Source organism: Coturnix japonica, chromosome 4, assembly GCF_001577835.2.
Source record: "Coturnix japonica isolate 7356 chromosome 4, Coturnix japonica 2.1, whole genome shotgun sequence".
Taxonomy (NCBI): Eukaryota; Metazoa; Chordata; class Aves; order Galliformes; family Phasianidae; genus Coturnix; species Coturnix japonica.
This window is the reverse complement of record NC_029519.1, coordinates 29,326,080-29,346,518: the sequence shown is the minus strand read 5'-3', so window position 1 is coordinate 29,346,518 and position 20,439 is coordinate 29,326,080. Positions and strand designations below refer to the sequence as shown.

The 20,439-nt window shown below is 38.3% G+C and overlaps 1 protein-coding gene across 4 annotated transcripts in view; it reads left to right on the top strand.

The window, feature by feature from the left end:
* SH3D19 (SH3 domain containing 19) overlaps window positions 1-20,439 on the top strand; it is an 81,457-nt gene that overhangs the window by 34,940 nt on the left and 26,078 nt on the right. For 2 of the 4 annotated variants that reach the window (XM_032444493.1, XM_015861121.2), the window contains 6 exons: window positions 8,681-8,721; window positions 14,872-14,912; window positions 15,799-15,841; window positions 17,067-17,214; window positions 17,458-17,659; window positions 18,360-19,358. In XM_032444493.1, coding sequence (XP_032300384.1) covers window positions 14,897-14,912; window positions 15,799-15,841; window positions 17,067-17,214; window positions 17,458-17,659; window positions 18,360-19,358 — 1,408 coding nt within the window. In that variant the 5' untranslated portion in view covers window positions 8,681-8,721; window positions 14,872-14,896. The remainder of the gene's footprint in view (window positions 1-8,680; window positions 8,722-14,871; window positions 14,913-15,798; window positions 15,842-17,066; window positions 17,215-17,457; window positions 17,660-18,359; window positions 19,359-20,439) is intronic. The other 2 variants (XM_015861119.2, XM_015861118.2) reach the window with 2 other exon arrangements.

Below are 20,439 nucleotides of genomic sequence, written 5' to 3'. Positions count from 1 at the left end.
GCTGAATCAGATACTTCACAGATCTTCAATTTCCTCTGCTTAGTAGTGATGGCATAGGGTGCATTGATCGAAGTGCATGTGTAAGAGCTGTGTGTTTTGAGAATTCCTAAAGGCCAGAGCACTGGTATCTGTGGCTATGAAATGCTCTAGCAAGGTGTTTCTTAACTGCTGCTGCTCCAGGAAGTTCCAGTTTGATCTGTTCTATGTGGTGTTTTTTTGTGAAGCTAAATTTAGTTGAGCGGGAAGAGATGATGATAGTGATTATTTTTTTCAAGCTATAACTATCCATTAGAGGCTGCACTATTGACTACTTTGCCATGTTATTTGAGGTTCGTGATATTATAAGACAACCAGGGCGTGTGACTGAGGGTGGAGGAAGTTCCTCTGGTCTTGCAGCATGTTTGCATGGTAACCTGCTCCAAGATGAGTTCTGTTTCACTGGGGTAGTGCCCTTAGTGGTTAAAGGCTCCCCTCTCTGTTGCTGAGGTATGTATCTTGGATGATCCTACAGCAACTTCAATGCTGTTGCCCACCCATAGTGGTTTTGCAGTGTGTTTGGGGTAGATGTAGTCGTGTTTTTAAGCTTTAATGGTTGATGCTTCTGTTTCACCCTTGGGAAAGAATTTGAGAATCTAAAACCTTAGTTCTTTTTCCCTAACGTGTGCAAGCAAACATGAGCTTTACCAATACACCATACGTTACTTACATCCTTGTATGCTCAGAACTACAAGCCTACTATTACTTGAAAAATGATCTGTAGCATGTATCTTTGGCGAATGCCTGACCATAATCTCAGAGATGCTGAATCCTTGTAAATGGATAAAAGCGCTGTAGCTTAAGATCATGTTTAAACTTAGAGCAGGGCATTGTAGACGTACAGGCACATGAATGTATGGTTTATTATTACGTAGTGCAAATTTCTGAGCAATCAATTTTTGCATTTTGTAACAAAAGACATGACAGTATTTGTAGTATAGAAGAAAATGAGCATTTCAGTGCTTTTGGAGGCAGGCAGAGGAAAAGCGTACAGGTGTATATGCTGGTTCCCTGACTGAGCTGCATGCAGTGCACTTTCTGGAAAGACAGGTCTGGTGGAAGGTGTGGTTGTGAGATTTTAAATTCTAATTTCTGTGCACTGAGCATTCTGTCAAGGCCAGTGTTACAAGTTCACGGAGCTAATGTATTGTAGGGTGTAACTGGGTGAGGCAACAGTTCATTGGAACGAGATGTGATCATGCATATACACGAACAGTGTTTTACGTTTGTGATGCTTTAACATGGGAGGGTTGGAAATGAGTGATTCTGCGTATTGTTAGATTATTTTTTTATTATTAATTAATTTTATTTACATAATAATTGGCTGATTTGAAGCAAGCACGACTCTGTATACTGATGATATTGTAAAATTCTTACTCAAGTTTTTTTTGGCTGTTGGTTCAGATTCACAGTGTGTTAGGGTTTATGCTATATTTTTTGTTTGTTTTGGTTGAGCTAATAGATTTCGGTATATTTGATACATGTGCATTGATACATCTATTTTATAAATGCTATGTCTTTCCACAACGAATATCTGTTCTCAATACAGGCCTATAATTAAAACAGTGAGAAAATTGCTTTTGTTTCCTTGCTCAATTAAAGCTTAAGCTTTAGCAAATTCCATGCTACAAATTCTGTTCAGATAGTCTACAAAAATGGTGGATTAGTCTGAAGGAGTGTGACAGCCTTATGTGTCAAAGGGCTTGGCATTTTCTGACATACTTAGAAATTCTCAGGAGTGCTCAACTGATTTTTTGGAACTGAGGTCATGCTGGCATTGTGTTTCTCCTAATCCCATTCCTGTGGCTGCAGCTCATTTTTACATTTCAGATTCTTCTCAGAAATTTGGCATTTATGTTACAGAAATGGAACTACATGGTACTAATCTCTCACTAGGTGGGATACAGATACTATCTTCATTGCTGAGTGTAGAAGTGGTAGTGTCCCTTGGAAGCAAGACTCAATAATCAGTCTCACAGAGGCCTTGCAATGCCACAAGATTCCCCTAGGACTCCTTCCCTGGACCTATATTCTGTCAACTATTATTGCACAGGAAAGAGATTTAGCCAAAATATGCAACACTTACACCTTGCTCCCTTGGTTTGATTGCAGCTTTGTAGTCCATATGCTTGCAAGTATCTGAATGTTTGGTTTTGGATCCCTCACCTCTAGTTCATTCTCCCTCTGGGCACCACTGCTGAGCATTCGTTTTTCCAGTCAGTGTCCTTTCATTCCTGTCACTCTCTGAAGCTGTGCTGTTTCTATTCCTCAGCTTCCCAGCCTTTATGTTCTCTGAAGGCTGGCAGAGGTGACTGCTTTGGGTGATTCCTCATTACTGCCCCATTCTTTTTAATTTGTTCATGTGGTTTGTTATATATATGCTGAAGATAATACTTTGTTTTAAAGAAAATAGTCAATTTTTTTTTAGTAATCATAATAAGTGTTTCTAGTCACATGATGACATTTAAATACCACTTTTCTCTCCTTTATAAAACCTGAATTTTAAAAATAACCTTCCTACTATAATTATATGCTCTATGAAGTACATATACTATTGAAGAAAATCTAATATCTGTACTTTATAATAGCTAAAGACCTGTAAAGACACCTTGGATCTTGTGGATACAGATCAACAGGTGCTCTCTGTGCCTTTGTCCTGCTCATCCTACTTGATTAAAACAGCTTTAATGAATCCATAATGTCAATAACAAAGGTTCTGGATCTCAATAAGCCAGCAGGTTGTATTTTTAATATAGAGAAATGTATGAGGCAAGCAGGATTACCTGTCAGGGCTACTGAAGACTTTCATTTACTGACCAAAATACTAGTGCAGATAATTGAATCAAAGAGCTGTTCTTGAGAAGCAAGCTTCATTTTACATTGTTTGATTGTGTAAGTAGGGCGCTGTCATCTCACTCCATTTAGAAATGCAGAAACTATGTAGGTTTTAATGGAAAAGAATTTACATCTGAAAAAGCTGCTGTTTACAGCTTAGATGTTCTATCTGATAGAGGCATTCTTCTCTTTAGTTTTTCTGCCCTGTCTTTTTAGCCTAAATACAGTGCTGGCTGGGCCCAAATATTTGTCACTGTCACTAGGACAATTCAATTATATTGCATTTAATTTACTGTACTGCAGGATAATGGCATTTAATGTTTAAATTTATAGGTGCTTTCAACTGCTAAAAATACTTACTGCCAAGGATAAATTGTCATTAAAACATTTACAGTATAATTTCTAAATTTCCATCATGACACACTTGCAGGTATTTCACAACAGTGACTAAAATTTGTTGATAGATGGCACAGAGGAGAACCTTCGTTCTCCTGGGTCTAACTTCAATAAGCAGGACCCTCTATTCTTCTAATAGGCATTTTATTGGGAAGTGAGGTCTGTAAATAGGCTGATGGATGAAGGCTGAGAATGATGTGATTCATGCTGTGAGAATTTGCCTTTCTGTGATGGGTGTGTTCATACAGTTGTCTTCAAGGCAAGATGTGATGCAGCCCAGGTTGCTGTCAGAAGGAAAACACGACGTGAAAAGAATTCTGCCTAGTATGTTCTTAGCTGTGGATTAGGAAAGTATTCACTTGGAATAAACATGAACCAGGTGATTCAGATTCATAAAAACGAAAAGATGAAAGCTGGACATGTGAAACTGTGAAAGCTGTTGCAACCTGGTGATGAGTTCACTGCAAGGCTTGGTGGGTGTAATGCTAGCATTTGCTGCCATGATCTGCTTTGACATCCTGCCAGTGTTTGACCACAAAATTGAAGGTTCAGTTGCCGAAATACCATCCCCAAGTGTGACAGTGGCAAGCACATAAATATGTAATAAGTGGTTGAAGAAACAGCTAGAGAACATTTCTGAAAGGATTTCCCTATACTCATCAATGTGAGCCGTCCTAATTAGCTGAGCAGCTGGATTTTAACTGCTTCTTAGCTATCTTTGCTTGTCCAGACAGTGGGAAGTCACAGTTGCTGCATTCGTTTAGTGATGCAGACATAGACATCTGCAGCATAGTGATGAGGATTGAATTGTCACTGGACTTAATTACTGGTTCAGGACTGCTTGCTTTTGGTGCCAAACCCAAGAGAGAGGTGAAGTCGTATCAGGGTGAATCTTGTTTCTAAGATAACTGTGTCTGCATTATTGAGCATTTGATTTCTTGGTGACTGGATCTTTATCAGCCTTTGTACCCGCAGGGCCATGGCATTACCCCATTACTTAGCAGAGAAGGTGTGGATGTATCTGCATGTTAAGGCACCTGGCTGCTGCCAGCTGCTTTTTGCTGGTGCTGGTCTGATCTCCCAGTAAGGTGATCTGGGCAACCAGCACGAGCAGGAAACCCAAACAAAGGAGTGCATCAACTACGAGGAGGGGTGAGTAGAAAGCTGGCCTGAGGCAGGACCTGCACACTGGATGATTTGCTGTCAGATTAGCTACACGTATGGCATTAGTCACGGGCTAAAGGTTTGTTTTTGTGAGCAGAGGCCAAGCTGATTCCCACAAAGAGAGCCCCTGACCCCCCCCAGCTGCCCTTCGCACCACCACTCCTCTTACATCACCCCGGTGCTCTTGGGAGCTCTGCAGCCAACTGGAGCTGTCGGCTGGGCTGGCTGAGAACTCGTCAGCAGTTTGGGGCAGACGTTGTGCTTCTTATGAGAACAATCACGAGGCTTGTCAGGCAGACCTGTGGCCATCTCAGCACCAACATGAAAGGGCTGGAGGAGATGGTGGGCGTGGGAATGGAAGAAAGCACCTCTGGCTGCAGTTTTCTGTCTTAAACCAAGGGTGAAGCTGCATCTTCGGTAGTACATTGGCTGTTACAAAGGTAGCATTATTTATTAAGTAACACGAACATGTGATGCCTTTTATCATATTGCTGTTTTACCTCACAGTAATTTCAACAACAGCTATTGAAAAGTTCTTTGCTAGCATTCCAGGAAGTCACAAGAATAACTACATTCAGCTGGCAAGTACAGCAGCTTGAGCTTGACAGATCCCTTCCGAACCAACTGAGGCAGTTTGCATAGGTGTACAGGGATGATGAGTTCCCTGTTTTGAGGGGCTGCCTTGGGAAACTCAAGAGAGATTCTGTCTAAGTTGGAAACTGAACAAACTTTGTACATTAAATTGACTGTCAATGAGGTCTAGGATAAATCCATAGATGTTGGAAGAAGTGTTCTGGTTGTCCTCTCCCGTGTGGTTAATTAGAGTGCAGGAAGAATGAGAGTTTGCATCTCTGCTTGCTCTGTACTATTAATGGCTTGGGTGGTGTTTAAACTAAGGTTCATCAGTCGCAAATGCTGTGAAAGTGCCCACTTCTTGCTGTCCATTCGTATTTTTTACCAGCCCTTTGAGTTTGGAGTTCTGCCTATGCATGCTATCAGGACAGTGTGGGCACTGCTGCCCCCCTGATGGGCTGGCTGTTATCACACTGTCCTCTCAGTTCTTCTGACATAGCTGTCTGGGGGGTCATGATGGAACCCACACAGATTGAACTTCTTCCTGCTTTGCTTTTCCTTGACTTGAACATTTGTGGGGTTTCTGTGTGTGTTCTGGTTAGCTGCTCTCCATTACAGACAAGAGGAGGAGGTGGGAAAAGAGGCAGATTCAGGTGGAATCATTGCTGCAGCTCCTACATATTAAATAGGAGAACTGAATTTGATTTGGTATTACTAATTATTTGGATCCCTTGAGAGAAAATGGGGTCATTTCCTGTAGAGCAGAGGACGATGTTAGCAACTTTATTGCTCCTCATTCTGCAGGATGGGACAGGAGACTAGAAATTGTTGGCTGTGGGATAGGGGAGGGTTATCTCAGCATCAGCTGTGAGTACTATCACAGTCTGCCCTAAGAGCAACGTATTTCTTAAATAACTGGGGTTTAGTACATAGCAAGACTATGGAACTTTCAGTCCCCTTACAGGGTTTCATGGCAAATAATAATAATCTAAGTTCATTCCTATTTCTTTGTTTTTACAAGGCTTAAATAATTTTAAGTTAAATGTGAATCAAACTCTCCTGAGTGTAGGAAACAGTGCTTTACCAAAGGAAAGGAATAGTTTGGAAGATAACCTGTTAATAGAAAGAGGAAAAGAAAAATTATCTGATAATAGCTGGCTTTGTCTGTGAATTAATAATTTTTCCAACAGAATCATGATATTCTGAGTTCTAAATTACATGGAGAGTTGCATACTTGAACTGCTTGGCTGATGATATATTCATATTTCAGCTTCACTGGGTTGGTTTAATGAAAAATTTTGCTTCTTTGTTCTTTGAACTGTGAATGTAAGTTCTCTTCTATATTTCTTTTGTTAGCATGATGCTAAGAAAATTTGGACTATTGCATATATGGTGACACCTATGGTTTCTAGCCACAAGTGCCTGCTCTAATGTAAAGGTGCTCCTCAGATTCTGAGGCAAATTGAAACAATTCAAGGTGCTCTTACCAGCTGAAGAAAGAAATTAACCTGTTCCATTTGGGTCTTACTAATACTTAAGTATTCATACATTATACTTAGGTATTCATACATTATAGGTTGTCTAATTTCCTGCTTTAAACCTTAAGAAAATGTTGAATTCTGAGTATAAAAAGTATTTGCTCCTGCAAAAGATTTAAGATTCATGTGAGCAGACTTCAGTCTTTTTCCTGCCCAATATTAAATATGATAAATATAAAGCCCTAAATATTGCAGTTATTCCTAGCAATGAAGACAGAAGAATAATGCTGCAAATAATGGCATCCAAAAGAAAGAGTTTAGCTATAAGGAAGAAAAAAAAGAATGAATTGCATGACGGAAGAACATACAACTAAAATGTTTCTTGAAGATGAGCTGCATCATGATGGAACATTTTGAAGGAAAATAAGATCTCTCTGATGTGAGAATGTATGATGATGTATGAATGTATGAGAAATATGACTGATGGAAATGTTTTCTAGTGCAGCGTTGATAGGGGCTAAGCCACTTTTGAGCTGTTTCTGAAAGCAGACAGAAAGCAGACCTTGCTTATCCTAGGTGAGCCAAACTATTTCAGAGGGAAGCTTGGTCAGAGCAACATCCATTCCTAGTCTTTAGAGGGAGGATGTTTCTCATACTTGTTCTTTCCTCTTCTCTCCTCCAAAATCCTGTATTCCACATCCCACTGGTATAGCTGCAGTCATCAGCAATTGCAGTGGAAGTTCATGCAGAGCCAAAGCAAGCACTGACTGTGTGGCATGCTTACTCTGTGTGTTGAGAGAGCACTGCAAAGTGCTCCTGCCTTCTCTGTAAGTTCTTTGCTGGTACTGCTACTGGTGAAGGATGTAGGAGGAGACATTATTACTCTCTTCCAATACCTGAAAGGTGCTTACAGTGAGAGCAGGGCTTGTCTCTTCTCACTGGTGACAGGATGAGGGGAAATGGCCTTAACTTGTGTCAGTGGGGGGTGTAGGTTGGATATCAGGAAAGACTTCTTTACCAAAAGGGCTGTTAAGCACTGGAATAGGCTCCCCAGGGAGGTGGTTGGAACACATACCTGGATGTGTTTAAAAACCATTTGGATGTGGCACTCAGAGACGTGATTTAGCAGAGGGTTGTTGGATTTGGGGTAGTATGGTTAGGTTGTGGCTGGACTCAATGATCTTTAAGGTCTTTTCCAACCTGAGTGATTCTATGATTCTAGGAGGAATGGTTCCAGAAAAGGCTTGATCACTACGTATTTCTATTGTAATTAAGTTAATGTCTTACACCAAATCTGATATAGTAGACTTGCAGCCTTTAGAAAGTGCTGGATATTCTATTGATGACATTTCACAGAGTGTTCTTAACCTGTTTTGTTGCAAGAAAGCCTTTTTCTGAAGTAGTTTTGTTTTTGCTTTTCTTAAAATCTCCTCTGTAGTTTTTCACATGTGGCATGTTTATTACTGTCATGTTTGTCAAGTTAGCAGCACTTTCTGGAATAATAATATCAAATACCTTTTGCAAAGTTATTAAGGACTGTTAGATCTGTTAAGACCTTCAGGAGAGAGTCATAAGAAGCCTTAGTCTTACCAAGAAAACAGATGAGCTGGCAAAAAGGAACATTTTTCTGTCCTTGTGTGTCAACAATTTTTTTGTTATGTTGTATTCCCGTCTAACCCCACCCACCAAGTTATTACTTAAAAATACAACCTCATCTGAAAGTGGAGATCGGATATTAAGTAACTATTAAAAATGTTTAGCAGAGGGGTCATAGGTGTTTGCTTGGCTATGTAAGTTTTATTTCTATACCGGGATGTTAAGTCATTAAGTGTTAATGATCTGAGAAAATACACACCCACATGGGCTCCACAGCCCACACTTCTCCAGGTGTTACAGTCAAATGAGACAGAATATGAACTTCAATATAGAATCATGTGTTTTCCAAAATGTGTTTTCCAAAATGGCTTACTGTCTTTGAAGAGTCTTTAAGCTAAGCTGTAACCTGGTTTGCATTGGTATGGGTAGGGTATGGTTGTGTACTGCATGGGGGTTTGGATGTGTTTCTTTAAGGTAGCTGAGGTAAAATGAATTTGGCAAGCCCTGTATAATGTATGGGGATCCTCTATACAATGCTGCTTAGTTATTTTCTCTTTGAGAAAGTAACCACTGAGTGACCATTTATTTTTTTCTTTATTTAGCCAAGGACCCTTGTCATCCATAAGAGCAGCAATCAAGAGATGTAAGTCCGTTTTTCTTTCTTCTTGATGGTCATTGCATTATAAAATTGCTACATCTTCATTTTTAGTATCTGGATTAACTTTGTAAAAGAAAGTTGAGCTGTCAAAGTTAACTTCAGAAAGGAAGTCACTAACAGCCTTTGGGGGTGGGAAGAGGTCTGTAATTTTTTTTTTTTTTCATTTTTGTATTACTCTTTTTGTTTTGCTGATGATCTGCTCCTGTTTGCCCATTCCTAATGTTTTCTTATTTGAGCACCAGAGCATTTGTGCACAGATGTGATCCATCTCTGAAGACTTTGGGTTATGTATGCCCAATTCTTAGGCCATGTGACAGACTAGAAGCTTGTTTCATTTCAGGAGAAATCTGCAGCACCTGTTCATTTGCTATATTGGGGACAGGATTAGATGCATGCACATTATTCATTTCTGAAAGCAAAAAATTGTTTCTAAATCTTGAATGAAAGGGCAATCTCTTCTTCCCTATTTTTTTAACCTCTTTTCCTGCTCTTGGTATTTCCAGACAGAGAATTTCTTCAGCTGTGTTCTCTGAAGTATTTTATACTGTTTCTTTTTTTTTGCACTTTTCATTTGTGTTTCATTTCTGTCCATGATTTCAATTTCATACTGAAGAAACAATGGGGGAAAAGTACATTAGTATATGCACTGCTGATCTGTTTCTTCTGAATCTATTAGCCAGGGGCTCATTAGAATGGATTGGATTGGAGGCAGTGAAAGGAGATCATGAATGCTTCATTCAGGGCAAGTCTACATGATGCTGTAGTTAAAATGCAGCGCTTTATCTGTGCTATTGCTGCCATAAATAGGATGCTGGAAAACAGAGCACTGGATCACAGAAGGCCTTTTGTCACTGAGTCAGGAACTGATAGAGACTTTATAAGCTCCAGCTCTCCTCTAGCTGATAAATGATCTGAAAGACCATTAAGCAGTTGGCAAGTATGGTTTTGAAAATGCAGTAGTGAGTGATGCCTTGTTTTGAGGCACAATCAATTTAAAAATACACCTAGTCAAAAAGCTGTGAATCCATTCATGTTATGTTCATTATATTTAATGATACTAATATGTAAATAACCATAAAAATCTTAAAAAATGTGAATTATCCACATGATAGAAAAAATTCTATATGCACTTATCAAGGCATTGTACATGAAACCTTGGTCTTATATATGCCAGTTACCATGCCTGTGGATGGATCTAAATGAAAAATTGAACTTGAGTAATTCCTAACTCTGCTTGCCATTAATCTGGAAAAGTTAAAGTATTATCTGGAAAAGTTAAAGTATTGTCTGGGAAAATAGTTCTCTCTAACAGCATTAGAAATATGATTTTATTCCCTAATCACAGCTTCTGTTGTCTGCTTATCTTGAATTTTCAAGAAACATGGTAGGTATCTGCAGTGTATCAGTCTTCCAACCTGTGTACAATGATTAAGCTCAATTACTTAGGCTTACTGGTAAGTCTCTTCCCATCTCATGGCCAAAGAAGGAGCGGGCTTATTTTCCTTTTTGTCCCTGCTGTTTGCTACAACTCTGAGTAGAAAGATGGTGTTATTTTGTTCCAACTATTTGATAGATCACGCAATCGTTTGAAGAAATCAAGCATGTAATTGTGAGATGTGCTCAGGAGTCATTTTTTCACCTGAACTCTTCAGAATTCGCTTCTGATTTTTAATGACAGTCTCAGCCAAGAGCATACCAGTAAAGACGCCTCCCACTGAAATAGTGGAACTATTTCCTTGGATGCTTGAGACAGAAACATGCCAAAGAAAGTAAAAAGAAGCTAAGTGCTGCAATGGTGAGACAAAGGGAAATGGTGTTTTTGCTCACTACTCCACTCTTCCAGAACAGCCTGGCAGAAACAAGCCTGCTGCCATAAAATGTTGGAAAAACCTACAAGCTTGTTCCATTCTCATTCTGTTCTAAGCAAATTTGTGGCTGATTGAAGGATGTGTAACAGCTTGTACGCACTTTGAGGCTATGTCTTCCCATTTGGCAGTTTTGCAGTCATTTTTGGCTGTGTATTTTGTTTGTTTTTCATTTTTGTTTCGTCTTGCTTCAGGGCTTCCTGGGTTCTTTTGGCTCCTACTTTTTCTCAACAAGATCAATTCCGTGACCTCATTCTCTCCCCATCTGCAGAAACATTTGGGCTGGCATAATGTAGAGAATGGTGCAAAGGCAGGCACACACAGCACAAGGAAAGGTGTGGGAAGGAGTGAAGTATCTTCATAAATGTCTACTATCAAATTTGAGTGGAATTGCAGACATGCGCTACGGGTGTAGTTATAAGGTTTTTGTTCAGCCACAATGCCGGCCTCTGTGGTGCCCAGCAGTGTGGTCAGCTGTGAGAAGGTATTTGACCTGGTGGTTTTTGTCCAGGTCAGACAGTAAAGTTGTAAAAAGAAGAACTGGAGAAGCAGGAAATAGAGACTGCTGTTGGGGGTGACACACTCCTTCCCCTCTGCTGCTGTTGGTCTGTGCCCATAGTGTGAACAGGATCAGAGAGATGAAATGAACAAAAACTATACAGAAAGTGCTCGGGTTTTTTTTTTCGTATTTGATGTTCTGAACTCGCTCACTGTGGGGTCTTATGAGTGCTAATGTTGTTTCAAGAGGGGGGACCAAAGTTCGTCTTTAGAAGGGGAATTGGGCAGCTCGATCTTTTTTAGCTGCATTCAAGCATCAAATCAACCTAGCAGTGATTTGAACAACCTGATGTTTCCTGAGGTTCCTGGAAACAGAAATAGAAGAAAAGGAGCAAGACCTCCCCCTTGTGTCAAGAAACGTAGTTCAGCTGTTATTTCAGAGACATATGAAGATTGTTTGAAACTCGACTTTTTGTGAATAGTTTAATCAGGCCTTTGATTAAATTAGATTTATTCTGGTTTTAGCTTGAAGAACCTGCTCAATTTAGCTCTCCCTGAAGAAAGCATTTCTGCTGCCACGTAACACCCTCAGTACTGCAAATACCACATATGTGTCCTCTAACCTGGAATCAGTGCATCAGCTCTTCTTCAGTTTTAAGTAGTAGTTAAAGGAAGGAACATTTGCTCACAATTTTGGCTCTCCCTGAGATACTGTAATGAATAACCCTTGTCCTCCCTAGTAGGCAGCTATTCAGTGAGAAGGATAACTTCTCAGTCTAATAGTCTATATATTTCACATTATCCATGGTAGAAAATTCTAGCCTGGTGTTGGGAAAGCATTGAAAGAAACTATATTTTTAAGTAGTAGCATACTTGCTTGTTGTAGAAAGTGATGATATTACTTTTAAACCCATTGGTAGTTGTTAATTTGAATTAGCTGAAATAGTTAATCAGAAGGATCATGCTTACTCATAGCTGCTGGAAAGAACAGTAGATAAAAGTCATCAGAAAAATTTGAAGCTTAATTTCCCCCAAGGTTTGGGTTATTTGAGGTTATGGTTCTAATCTTCAATAGAAGATGAAACTTGCTTTTAAAACAGTCTGCAGTGACAAAACTGTTCAGTATTTCATATAGTTTACTAATGGAAATGCGCAGGTATTATTATGTAGCATTTCCATTGTGGAAGCACTCAGCACACACAGCAGGAGGGAATCTGAGCAGATCCGTGAATGAACTTTATATTGCCTAAAAATGTTGCCTGGAAGACTGTAAATTCTAGCTCAGATCTCTTCAAAAGTCTCAAAAATGCATGTCAGACTGCTGTTCTCACCAGCTCATCTATATCATCACAATTTGTGGTACAATGGTTGTTAGGAAGTGTATTTTTATAGGCTTCTTGGGCTTGAGGCTTAAATTGCCTCCTGCCCCATTATTTGTATGTGTTCCAAATATAAATGAAATACCAAATTAGCTTGAAAAATATAACCTAGAGTAGAAACTAGAGTAGTGGAAAAACCCATTAAAACATAACTGTGCAGCGCAAACAGTACCCTTTACCACTCACTGCGCATTCCAAAGATAATTGACTAAAGCCACTAAATACTGCCCCTATAAGAAATGTGTACCAAGAATGAATCTGCAAGTCACTCATCTCTTCTCTGTTTACAAAGTTACTATTAATCGTTTACTTGGTTAAAATATACTCTTACAGATTAAACATATTTGGATGCCTTCTTGACGTTAACAGAAATACATACTTGTGTTTCCAGTGACAATATTATGGGTTGGTTTGATGTTCTTTCTTTCTCTCAAGACCAGTAGAACTATAAGAAGGAAAGGAGTGGAGTTTGCACACTGGATTTTTCTCTCCTACCCCTTCTTTAACCACTTTACTTACCCTTTATTTAGAAACCACTATATTTGTGCTGTGGATATATCAACACTTGTCACCCAGATCATTTCTTAATGTGAGAGTGGATGGATTTGTGCAAAATCAGCACTAAAATACTTTTTAATTGACTGTCCTGATGGAGAAATATTGTTGTTTTTTATTTTTAAGTTTAAAGATGTCTTAATTTGAAATCTGGAGAAAAATGAATAGCAGGCTTGTAAAAGGCAATTCACAAGGGAGGGAAAAATAGGGTATGAAAAGACCACATGGCAAGAAAAATGGCTGTGGATTTTTTTGTTTGTTTGTTTTTAAATGAAGTATGTGCTGTGCTTTAAAAATTCATGTCTTCTCTCATACACTTTTTAATTTAGATTCACTTTGAACGATAAAGGAGTAAAAGCTGTGCTAGTCCAGAGACAAGGATTACTTAGGAAGTTTATATTTTCTTTTCTTTAGTATTTGTGGAACTCCAGGGAGTACCTGAGAGTAGAAGATGGAATAGTTTTCACCACTGCTCTAATGTGAATTTCAGAGCTTCCAAAACAAAAGATCCTCTGAAGGTGTGGTAGTAACAAAAACAGGAAAGCAAAAAGAGAGAAGCAAGTAAGAGAAGGAGGAAAAAAAATTGTCAAAATCCTTAAAAAATAAATGCTTATATTAAGTATTTATATTCATGAAAGGAGCTTGACTCTGGAAGTGTCTGGGAGATTTTGTTTCAAGCAACAGAATGGACATGTTTGAAAACATATGAGATGTTTGTTTCTACTAGTGACGTTACTTTTATGTAAATATTTTTATTGTGTTGCTTTCAAGTGAGCTTGTTTATTTGATATTCGGAGTTTTGTTGCTTCTGTTTAGGAAGGAAAAGAACTATTTTAGGTTTATCTGATTTTTTTCTAATAACTTTAATAAATAGAAGTATGTTTAGAGTTTCGTGGGAGAACATAGTATGTATTATTTATCCAGCAATGAAAAAGGAATGGTGGAAATTGGCAGGTTTATTGGCTTAGTTTTGCTCAGTAATTAGTTTTAATTTCTAATTACCATTGCAATTTGGATGTACCCCAAGCAGTTGTATTGAATACATTTACCGCATTAACACTTATATCCTCTTTGCAAAAGTAAACTTGGAAGTGGTTGGATTGATTGTTTCATGGTATTTTTGTGTGTGTTTTTGTTTGGTCGTTTGTTTCCTTGAATGTGTGAACAATATGATTGCTGTGTTAAGGTCTGTGAAGAAAAAAGTGAAGGTGATGTGTTGTTTATTTAGGGGATTTTTATTTGTCTTAGCCAAACTACTTTTTACAGAACTGGGTTAGAAGATGGGCTGTTACTCCTGAAACTTCAAGGTGTGCTTCCTGCCTGGGCCAGCGTGCCTGACTGTACCTCTCTGTTAGGTGGGAGTATGGGAGAATTCCAGCTTCTTGGCAGCTGGATCAACTCCTCAATATAACCCATTATTTTTTGAAAGAAGAAAGCACAGACACAAAGAAACCATGATTTTAAGCTAAATGAAGTATTCAAAGAGATTTTATTTCCTTTTATTTCCCCTCCCCTTGTTCATACAGTTGCACTTCGTTGAGCAATACAGCAAACTTTTCCATATCCAGTTATATTCCTCATTGTTAATTATGGCAGAGACTTCTGAACACCCATTGTTAAAATCAACATGGAAGTAGAGATAAAATCTGCTTTTAATTTTTTTTTTAGAAAGATGCTTTATTGTAAATAGACATTACAAATTGTCTTTTTAAATCTCTGGCATGTATGCTATCCTTGTGTGACTAACCCATTTAATCATAGTTTCTGGCTCTGGAGCCTTGGTTTGTTCTCTTTCACCTCCTCTTCCTTTTCTGTAACCCCTTCTTTTTTTCCTCTAGCACTCATGAATAGTGCACATCAAAAATGCCCCGTGGAAGAGGTATGTGTGACCCAACACTGTGTGATGCTCGAATCAAGTATGCTTTGCTGACTTCAGATTTCAGCTATGATTCTGTGATGGCACAGAAACAGCACAATCATAATCCTTCACGCAATAAGATTCTACCACTTCCTAAATTATCTTTGCTACACAAAAAAAAAATTGTCCCTCAGATAGTCTCCTTTTTTTTCATGGAAACATCAGAATGAGACCATGATGTAGCCACTGAGAAAATAATTTGAATATAAATGTGTCCAAAAAAAAGAAGAAAATTAGGACAGTTTGAAACATAATGGTTTAAAAGGTGTTGCTAACTTTTAATACACGAATGATTAAACTTTTAAGAGATTTTTAATTGGGAACATTACTTTTTTTTTTTTTTTTTTTTTTTTCATAAAGTATGGTGAAATATCTCAGATTTTCTGCATTAGTCGTTTTTCCTTCTTGGAAAAAAAAAAAAGACATTAAAAAAAGATAACATCTTAGAAATGAGCCATCAAAAGCAAAACCAGACGTATTTAACACTTCAGAGCAAATGAAAAGTTTCAGCTCTAGGGTCACCACGATACAGAAGACAGGAATGTTGGTCAAGAAGGAAGAAAGTGGGCAGGACCATCTCTTTTGGTGGTATCTTGGACGTAGAATGACTTAAAGTGATTTGAATGTGCATTCTAAACCTTTAAAAAACCTTTCCCTCATATTTAATGCAAATAGTTAAAAAAAAATAAAATCCTTGATGCATCTTAGAATCTGGGATTTGTGATTACATGCTGTGTGCTCTCTGTTTCCTTTATGGTGGATGGTAAGGGCTATGCTATTATCCTCAACTATGTGTTGTGATGGTATTTTAACTTCCTCCAAACTTTTGTTTCTTTTATTTAAATAGCTTCTCGGACTTCTAGCCATAGTGAACAGCAGAGGGACAGAAGGTATGATACAGCTATTTATATTGCAATTAGATGTTACTTTAAAACTTGTTAGATTGTATGACAGTGTTACTTTTTATGCCTTTCTCTAGTTTGTTTTTGTTTTATTTTGGTTTTGCTTCTTGTTATGTTTTGTATGTTTAAAAAGAAATTAGGCTTGGAATAAAACCAAAATATTGTGATGCTTAAACAGAGGATGGACTAAGAGTTGGAGTTTTCTGCTTAAGTGTTGTATGTGGCTTAAAAAACAAAACAAAACAATGCAACCAGACAGTAAGACTGTTTTAATTTCCTGGCATCTATTAATGAGATCACTTCACAATGAAAATAAGCACACTGCCAGGCACACTGTCATACATACCGGTTTCTCCAGAGGTTTGAGAAAGGAGATCACTAACCTGAATAGCCTTTGAACCAAATCTGCTAATTACTTCAGGTGTAAAGGGACTGCATTCCCCCCTGTTTATGGTTTAGAATTCATGTTTCTGCAGTTTTTCTGTTAGCACACAGAAGCTTCTGTAGCAGATGCTTCATCTATTCACAAAGCTCACTTCTTAGAATGCATTCTATGAAGGGCTCTAGATTAATCAGTGGTGGTTGCGGGCTGTGTTTGGAAAGCACATGCTGCCATTGCTGCTTATCCTCTAAAGCAGTTACAACAATAAAACAGTACAAGTACCTCTGGGTGCCTGTTATACTAGATGCTGTAAGCAAAGAAGCCCTATCCCACGGGGCTTGTGAGGCATGCTTTGCCCTTCCTTTAGTACAGTGGGGAGTTTCCCCAGAAGTCTTCAGGGTAGACAAGCTTATGGGTAGTCAGCCAGAAGCAGTTTTAACTATCCCACTGTTTTCACATTGCAACAGACTAAGGGCAAATGCATGATTAGTTCTCATTATCCCTTGAAGACTAAGACTTCTTCCATCTAATTGAGTTACACTTGTATTTGGATGCTTTTAGCATGTAAATTATTTCACTGAAGCCAATAAACCTACTTTTTGGCTTAGGCATTTAATTAGGTGTTCTGAATGGAAGTCTAAGCGCTTATTAGAAAGGTCAGGCAATTTGTTTTGAAATCATGGAAAGATACTTTGGTTAAGAAAAAACAAACAAGAAACCAAAATTCTGAGCTGTTTTGACTTTTGATGCTGAGGAAACCTTGGTCTTTTATATTTAAAGTAACTATTTTGAGATGTTTTAGGTAATTATTCCCCTTTGCTTTATCTCTAGGCGTCCTGAAATTACAATAGTTGCTGCTGAGCCCCTGCGGCCATCCTCCTGGTTTCCAGGTGCAAGCCCTGTTGCTCCTCAGGGATTAGGATTCCCTTCTGCTTCACCTCATGCTCAGTGGAGGACAAATGAGCTTATTCCAGCTGAGGTGAGCATGGATTTACATAAACTGTGTTTGACATATGAAGGTTAAAAAAAAAAAAAAAGAGAGAAACAGTTTTATCACTAAGAATTTTACTTGCTTAGATTTTCATGACATTGAATAAAAAACTATGACAGTACTCTTTTCCTCTACATGTTAATTTAGTGTTTTAAAATTTAGATGCTTTTTTTTTTTTAAAAAAAAGATCACATTTATACATGCATTAATATTTCTGTCTTTGTCTTGTAGCTTCCTCCATCTTATGAGCAGGTGATAAAGGAAATAAATCAAGTGCAAGTGAATACAACAAATAACAATAATGCTGCTGCTCCCAGACATACCACTACTTCTGCAACACAAACTGACTTTCCAAGGGAACTAATCAGCCATGTACCAGGAAGTAATGTAGAAAGCAGTGTGCCTACACACTGGGAATCTACAAACTATCCAGGTGAGATTTTTTTACTTTCTATTGATGAAAATCCTACTTGGTTTCCTGAAGTTATTCTTCTATATTCATCTCCAGCTGTGCTAGGGAAGGTTCATTTTGGATACTAGGAAAAAAAGTTACATTTCTGTGAATGACTGATACTGTTAATAGATACAAAACTCCTCTTTTCTGAAGTTATCATTGCATTTACCTTCAGACTACATTTAAAACTTCTGTAAGATGAGTAAAATCATTTGTCTTTGTGACTTTGTAATAAAAATCTTTACTGTTTTGCTTAATTCAGCCATACTGGCAGTTAGTTCTGTGCCAGTAGAGCTCACATGTCCAATTAGAACAACAGCAGTGTTACACATTCAAAGTGGAAAGTAACTGATTGGATGTATGTAATACTCCATCAAGAGAATTACTGTAGTGTTCCTTGGCCAAGATTTTGCTTGTATACCTTTTCTGCTGCAAGCTAACAAGTAATTTTGAATTCCCAACACATAGATGCCATGCATTTCAGCCATCTTCAGTTTCTTCCTGGAATTTCTGTATTTTTTCTGTTTGTCTTTCTAGAAAGAGAATTCCAGTTTCACAAGTAGCACTCTGAAGGCAGTTCTGAACAAAAACTATTGTTTCATGTTCTTATGGCCGATAGTAAAGTAATATAAATACAGTGTTCTATAATAGATAACTGAAACATTTTCTTTTCTGTTAGTAGGGCCAAGTCCCCTGAAGCCTCCTAGGCCTTCTGCATCTCTCTTGAACAGATCTTCTTCAGAAAATGAGACTTCCTTAATAGTTCATGAAAATTCTGAAGGTCAGAGGCGTCAAGAAAATCCCAGTGCTGTGATATGTCCTGTGCCAAAGCCAAGATCAAGAAGCAATCTCAGACCTGTGGTCAAAAACACTGAAAGTCAGATAAGAGACAATGGGGAAGAAGTGAACCAGTCTGATGTGAAGAGGCAGCAACTTTCAGTTCAGCAGTCGTCTGTCTTAGATGATAGCTTACTAGACAATCACTTGACAGTGGACAGCATGAGTACAGGCAAGAGCCAAAGTAGTATTGTTTCAAGGATCAAAGTTTTTGAAACCCAAGGAGCTAATGATACCTCAGGATTATTAAAGAAACCAGAAATTGCCCCTCGTTCATTCGCCACAAGGCCTGTACCTGCAAAGAAGCCAGTAGTTGCTCCAAAGCCAGGGGTAAACAGAGTTTCAGGAGACTGGGATGTATGGACAGAAAGCAAACCAACACCTTCCTCCAGAGAATTGCAGCTTCAACCTGAAGCAGTTGGGAGTAGTGTTGTAGCCAAACCTGAACTGCCAAAGAAACCCAAACCTGGCCTTGTAAAAAGTAGTAGTAGCGATTTTCTTGATGCAAAGAGTGGCTCAGTGGCAGAGAATGGCAACGAACAAAGGAAGTTTCCTGTTCCTGCTCCAAGGCCTCTTATTCCTAAAAAGTCGCATTCTGTAGAAAATCCTGCCCTTTCTTTGGTCCCTCTAAAACCAATCTCTGCTCCACCACGGACTTCAGTATCTGCCCAAGAAAAAGTTTCCAAGTCTCTGGGGGAATTGTCACCCACAGAGAACTCAGCACCTGTTTTGCAAAGTAAGCTAGATCTGGGAGGAGATCTGATCAGTTTTGATGATGATGTTTTGCCCCTCAGTTCACCTTGTGCAGTTAAAGACAGCATCAGTTGTGAAGCAGCAGCAGGTAAGATGTTGTTTTTCAAAACTGTCGCTGTGGTTTCAGTTTGCAGGTTGTATGATACTGTATGAATTACATCTACCTATTCTGCCTGTCTTGACAGAGTTTGTGTGTATGAAATTCTTTGTCTTCTATTATGTCAAGTTCACTATGAAATTACTTGGGTTTTGGGACTCAGGAGGTTTCTAGGCTGTATAAATCTCAGCAGTTTCCTGCTGGATTTATTACGCAATAACTAAAATAATGATAAAAGACTTCATGCTGTATGCCAGATGTTGCCTCCAGAATGTATCAGAATTCTCTCTCAGGAACTTGGGATATCTTATCTCTTGCCATCCAGTCTAACTAATTTATTTGAGTGCCTGAAATTCTGCAATAGAAACCTCCTGAGCACAGTAAATATGTAGATATTTATTCCACTAGGTCATGTAGGGAAGCAGCAGTGTTTATTACTTAGAGAGTATGGTGATCAGACACACTGGGATACTGTGAGCTGTGGCTAGTTATTTTCTCTTTCATGTGTTGGTCTTTAATGTGGCTATATGCTAGTTATCCAACTTCAAATTTTTCTAAAAAGTTAAGATGTCATACAGATGGATTAATTACTACAGCTATATTCCTCTCATAAACTTTGTTTGATTCTGTCAAAAAAAGAAGCCAATTGGGGCTTCTTTTATTTTTCCTTTTTTTCTGATTTAGATGGTTTAAGCTACAAGTAGGTGCTGGGCTGTCACTACGTTTTACAGCAATGAGTTTTTTCTTCTTAGCACTCAAGTATGTCCTGATTTATCCTATCAGTCCCATTGCAATCCAGGAAATGTTCTGCTTTGAAACAGATGGTATGTCATACAAAATGCATGTTTAAAGGACTAACTGTGAATTTAAACCTTTTTTTTTAACCTCATTTATCATTAAACATCTCAGCTCTCTGAAAAGAGATGCATAAGTATTGTGTAATTGTCACAATAAATCAGTATTAATAGTTGTTAGTAAGTGGGATTTCTTTACAGTTTGTGGATTACGTTGTTAGATGAAGCTCCAATTTATCACTTCCATTCCACAATGGCATAAAAAGCCCAGAGCAGAT